The sequence below is a fragment of the Vicia villosa genome, linkage group LG6 (genome assembly GCF_029867415.1).
Source record: "Vicia villosa cultivar HV-30 ecotype Madison, WI linkage group LG6, Vvil1.0, whole genome shotgun sequence".
Taxonomy (NCBI): Eukaryota; Viridiplantae; Streptophyta; class Magnoliopsida; order Fabales; family Fabaceae; genus Vicia; species Vicia villosa.
The window spans coordinates 101,991,287-101,997,271 of record NC_081185.1 but is presented as its reverse complement, the minus strand read 5'-3'; the positions used below and the strand labels follow the sequence as shown (position 1 = coordinate 101,997,271).

Here is a 5,985-nt window from a genome sequence, read left to right as displayed (position 1 = left end):
TCTATGTATGGATATAAATGGTGAATGACCCAATAACATAAAAAAAATTAAAAAATGTTGGTTAATATAAACTATTATAGACAAAGCTAACTAACTAGTAGAGAAACCAACTAAAGGTTTAATTATTTAATTAGCTTTCTTAAATAGATGGAATTCGTTAACGAACTTAATAAACAAGTAACTCTAATAAAAAATCAAAATAAAACTTACAATTTTTCCACTTCTTTATTCATACCATTGATCCATAAAATAAAGTTATATATAAAACTGCATAATTATTTTTTTCACTGCATTTTTCTTTGCTAAGCGATGAAATTTACATAATTCAAGAGAAAGACAAGCAAAATATTTTGAACGTATTTTGGGCCGACCAAGAAGCCCAAAATATCAAAGCCCATATTGATTCACTCTGCTCGGCCCAAGGTATAAATACCCTTCCACGTCCATCTAAAATACGATTTTCGAATCCCCACTTTTCATAACTTATTTTGAGTATTGAACTGACTTGGGCGTTAGAGTGTCTTGCAAGTACAGACCCCTCCCCCACCACCGCATCGGAGAATCACCAAGATACTATTGGAGATTAGGATTTTCTACTCAAGATTCTTCATCAATGAACCACATCTTATTCTGGTTCCAGAACGGAAAAATGCGCCGTCTTTGGGAAATGATTTATGATTCTCTTATTTTCGTCGAGAACATCTCGTTCTCGATCTGAAGAAAAATCTCTACCAAAAATAAATAGAGCGTAAGCAGTGACTTCTATGAAGATGAGAGAGAAACCTGATTGTGTTTCAGATCAAATCCTTCACCTATCATCGTCGACCGACGCATTTTAAAGCATCGCCACGTCCAATGCTCTGTCGTCTCCCAATTATTTCTTGCTAGACACTGATCCAAGAATTCAGCAAGTTCAGCGGCCATAATTAGGATTCTTAGATCGAGAAAAGATTGATGGAATCGTAAACTCTGGACCACCTCTAGTTATTGCGTTCATTATCGCCAATCAAACCTTGACAGAACTCCTGGTAGATGATGGAAGCTCTTGCAGCGTCCTTCATGAAGACGCGTTGGAACTGCTAGGTCTTAGGAAAACAAATATGAGTTTATTTGGTGAAGAAGATTTGTTAGCCTTCAACAATTCAGTTAATCGTCCTTGTGAAGCGATAAATTTGACATTTTTGATTGGAAAAAGAGACTCATTAGAGAAGAGTGACTCTCTCATTCCTCATGAAAAGCACCTTTAAAGGTATTATAGGAAGATCCTTTTTAAGAAATTTAGATGTAGTCATTTCTATAAGGGTTAAACCCTATTTTGCCCCCTGCCATTTGGGGAGAATCTCAAAAAGAACCCTGTAAAAAAAAAAACACAGATTCCATCCTTGCCAAATTCAGATTCCCTCATTTTAAACCCTTAGTGGATGAGATCCCATAAACAGCTGATATGGACTTGCCACGTTGGCATAACTTATTATTTTAGGTACATGTGTCATTTTTTATTTTTATTTTTAATTCAGAATAAACATATAACATATTTTAATTATTGAAACACTTAAACTTAAAATTAAAAAATCAAATGAAGATATAAACCTTTCGTTCTCCCCCTTGCAACCCTAAAACAGAAAAGTTCCATTTGCATGTTCTCCATCTTCTCTCTTCAACGTCCATTTTCAACGCATCTTCAAAGGGAAAGTATCAACAGCTGTAAGGTATGATTATTTCAGTTCATCTATTGTTCCCGATTCCATTTTTCATGGTTATTAACGGTAGGTTTTTCTATTGCAAGAATGACGCTGTGCAAAATAATCTTTCACCATGGTGGTGAGTTCGTGCGTGATAACTTCGTGTTCTACAGAGGAGGAGATGTATCGACTCTTCATGGGCAAGATTCAGATACCTGGTCATTCTACGAAGCAATGAATGTGGTTCTCCAGCTTGGCTTTGATGGAGGTCGAATCAGAATGTGGAGGAAAATAGAAGGTATTGATGAAAATTTTTTTCACTTGACTGATGATCTTCATGTTACAGAAATTACAAAAAATTGTATCCAGCACAAGGTTGAGGGGCATATTTGGCTAGAACATTTTGTTGGAGACAACACAAATTGGGCTGAGAAACCAAATATAGTTGATGTTGGTGAAGTGAGTGAAGATGATGACTCTCCAGGGGTAAGGTTTGGGGACAGCGAGGAAGAAAGAGTAAATGATGACAATGAAGGATTTGTGACTGTGGAGGTTGAAAGACCAGATGATGGTAATAGGGTTGAAGTGGCAGGTAAGAAGCTTAGGTACAAGTTAAGAGCTAACAAGGATGTATCAACTTTGAGGTCTCCCAAAAAAATAAAGTTGCGTGTTCCTTCAAGGGTGATTCGGGACAAACCTAGTTCATCAAAGGCTGTAGAGCATGATGTTGATTATGAGAGTGAAGAGCTTGGTAGTTCTGATCCAGATGTTAGTGACAATGAGAAGATGCCCAAGTATGAGAAGTTTAGAGGAGACTTACTCAACAAAGACTATGAGTTCAAACTAGGTATGGAGTTTAATTCTCTTGTTGAATTTAAAGATGCAATAAGGGAATGGTCTGTTTTAAATGGTAGAGAGATTCGGTTTGTGAAAAATGAAAGCACTAGAGTTAGGGTAGAATGTAGGGGTAAATGTGGATTTACAGCCCTTTGTAGTAAAGTTGGTGACAAACACACTTTTCAATTAAAAACTTGGGTGGGGACCCATACTTGTTCTAGGGTATTAAATAACAAGTCAGCAAATTCTAAGTGGGTGTCTAAAGTTGTGGTAGAGAAGAGGCATCAAAGTGGCAAGGTTAAAGTATCAGATCTGATGGCAGAACTTAGGAGCAAATATTCTGTTGGGATTTCCAAGGGAAGGGCATGGAGAGCTAAACACATGGCTGAAAAAATAATTGAAGGAGATTGTTCTAAGCAATATTCCATGTTATACAATTATGCTGCAGAACTTAAGAAGCAAAATGATGGAAATACTGTAAAGATATCTGTGGAAAGGCCAGTTCCTACACTACCACCAAGGTTTGGTAGTTTCTATTTTTGCTTTGATGGTTGCAAGAAGGGGTTCCTCCATGGATGCAGACCATTTATTGGTGTAGATGGCTGCCATTTGAAGACCCAGTATGGTGGCCAGTTGCTTATTGCTGTGGCTAGAGATCCAAATGATCAATACTTTCCTCTAGCCTTTGGTGTTGTGGAGACAGAGACAAAGGAAAGCTGGAGATGGTTCTTGCAGCTTCTGATGGAAGACATTGGACAACAAAGAAGATATGTTTTCATATCTGACCAACAAAAGGTATGATTGTTCTTGTTCAATGTATATTTGTTTTATCTTGTCATGTTTTTTGTAAACTTAAGTTGGTTGCTGATTGTCATAGGGACTTGTGGCTGTTTTTGAAGAAATGTTTGAGTCTATAGAGCATAGAGTGTGTCTAAGGCATTTGTATGCCAATTTCAAAAAGAAATTTGGGGGAGGCAGTGCAATTAGGGATCTGATGATGGGAGCAGCAAAAGCAACCTATCTACAAGCCTGGGAGAAGAAGATGCAAGAGTTAAGGCAACTTGATCCAAAGGCTTGGGAATGGCTAGTAGGTGTTCCAACCAAACTATGGTGTAAGCATGCATTTAGCTATTATCCAAAATGTGATGTTCTGATGAATAATCTTAGTGAGTCTTTTAATAGTACCATACTGCAGGCTAGGGATAAACCAATTATCACTATGTGTGAATGGATTAGGAATTATCTTATGAATAGGGTTGCAGTTAGTTTGACTAAGTTAGATAAGTGGAAACATAAGATTATGCCTATGCCTAGGAAAAGAATGGACAAAGAAATTGTAATGAGTGGTAATTGGATTCCTACTTGGTGTCAAGACTTGATATGGCAGGTTAACCACACATTTGATGGGCACCAATTCATTGTAGATTTAGGTAAAAAAACATGCACATGTTGTTTTTGGGAACTTGTGGGCATTCCATGTAGGCATGCCATAGCTGCCATGAGTTATCAAAACTTGGATCCAGAATCATTTGTGGATAATTGCTATAGTAGGGAAACATACACTAAATGTTACTCATATAGTGTGAGTCCCACTAATGGCATGGATATGTGGCCTACTGTTGATAATGAGGATATGCTTCCACCTTCATACAAGAAAGGTCCAGGTAGACCCAAAAAGCTTAGGATTAGAGAGCATGATGAAAATGGATCTAGAATGAGAAGGCCAGGTGTTAATTATAGGTGCACCAGATGTGACAACAATGGACATAACTCCAGGAAATGTAAAGCTGAAGTTCAAAATCCTGCAGCTTTAAAGAGAAAGGTGTGTAATTTTGTTTGCTATTCATTGATTTTGTTTGCTGATTTAGTTTGTCTGCTTCTTATTGATTTAGTTTGCTTCTCTAATTGTTGTGTCACAGAGAAAGGCACCAAGGAAAGCTGCTTCATCAAGAAATGTGGGTGACACTGAGACAGTAGAGGATTACTTTGAGGGGGAAATTGATGCAACAATTGAAGCAATGGTGGCATCAGTTGAAGCTGACCTAACAACTCAGGCATCACAGATATTGAATCCAAGTCCTACCAACAAGTCTCCATCCAAGAACAAGACAAAGAACAAGAAAGTTGGCTCTAAGAAGAAATGATGTTGCACTTTATTATGTTGTGTTTTGGTACTGTTTGTAATGGTTCTAAGAAGACATGAAGTTGCTATTTGTTATGTTATGTTATGTTTTGTAATAGTTTGAACTCAGTGGCATTTTGTTATATGTTATGTTTTGTAAAAGTCTCCATCTAAGAACAATTCCAAGAACAAGTCTCCATCTAAGAAGACATGAAGCTGCACTTTGTTATGTTGTGTTTTGTAATTCTGTTTTGTAATGGCACTTTGTAACAGTTTGAACTCAGTTGTGTTTTGTAATTCTGTTTTGTAATGGCACTTTGGTACACTTTGGTACACTTTCTGTTTTGAACTCAGTTATGTAATTCTGAATGTTAACATTTATGTATTTCAGTTTGACTGAATGGCATTTTGTTATTGTTTTGTACCAATGTTATTGACTAAGTCAGCTTCAGTTTTGTATCTCACTTTGCAATTAGAGTGCAACTTCAGTTAGAGTGCAACTTCAATTATAGTGCAACTTCAATTAGAGTGCAACTTAAGTAGTACAATTTCAGTTTACAATTAGAGAACAGTTGACAATTTCATTTCATTTCAATAAGAGTGCAGCTGAATTCAACAACATTTCAATTCACAACTCAATAGCATTTCAATAAGAGTACATCTGATACAAGTCAGTAACATTTCTATTTACCACAACTCAATTCTTTTCAATAATACCATATCTGATACAACAAGGCAACATAGTGTTCCTACAACAACATCTAATTGCTACTAAACAGAAAAACAAAAAACAACCAAGATACAATAAGAGTGCAGGTGAGGGCATTAATAATCTTCTGATCTTTTGCAGCCTTCAGTTTCAGTTTCTCAATCTTCATCTTGTTCATTGACATCCCAACCTCCTGTACAAAATTCTTCCCAAATTCTGCACCCAAATTCCTCATAACCTCTAACAGTTGTTCGCTTTCAGCTAAAGAGCCACCTTCAACAATTTCACTATCAATTTCATCGTCCCATTGAAACCCATTACAATCATCATTCTTCTGAAAAAATTTGAAACAACATTAGGATTAAGAAAAAAGAGATGGAGAACTAGGGTTATAAACTGAAATCGAACATACCCCCCAATTTCTACACTTCCAATATTTTCTTCCTGGGTTTGACTTTGATTTCGACACAAACATTCGCATAGGTTGATGGTGCCCGCAGATTGGAGCTTTCCTCCCACAGCTATTAATCTCAGAACTTGCGCTTCGAGACATTCTTTGAAGCTCGTATGAAGGTTGATGTTGTAGATGGAGGAAGCGCTGCGTACAAACCCTAGAAACAAAAGAGACAACTTGA

At 36.8% G+C, this 5,985-nt stretch overlaps 1 protein-coding gene across 1 annotated transcript; it reads left to right on the top strand.

Annotated features, from left to right (window-relative positions):
* Positions 1–2,879: 2,879 nt before the first annotated feature.
* On the top strand, positions 2,880–4,779 carry LOC131611975 (uncharacterized). Its single transcript, XM_058883793.1, has 3 exons — positions 2,880–3,314; positions 3,397–4,341; positions 4,439–4,779. The coding sequence occupies exons 1-3, from the start codon at positions 2,901–2,903 to the stop codon at positions 4,661–4,663; spliced, it is 1,584 nt and encodes a 527-aa protein (XP_058739776.1). The 5' UTR covers positions 2,880–2,900; the 3' UTR covers positions 4,664–4,779.
* The last annotated feature ends 1,206 nt before the right edge of the window (positions 4,780–5,985 follow it).

What these genes read in the sequence shown, in the direction of transcription:
- LOC131611975 (XM_058883793.1), top strand. Translation starts at nt 2,901, where the DNA reads ATGGCTGAAAAAATAATTGAAGGAGATTGTTCTAAGCAATATTCCATG. An exon ending in TCATATCTGACCAACAAAAG is followed by an intron (nt 3,315 to 3,396) that starts GTATGATTGTTC and finishes TGATTGTCATAG; the next exon opens with GGACTTGTGGCTGTTTTTGA. An exon ending in CTGCAGCTTTAAAGAGAAAG is followed by an intron (nt 4,342 to 4,438) that starts GTGTGTAATTTT and finishes GTTGTGTCACAG; the next exon opens with AGAAAGGCACCAAGGAAAGC.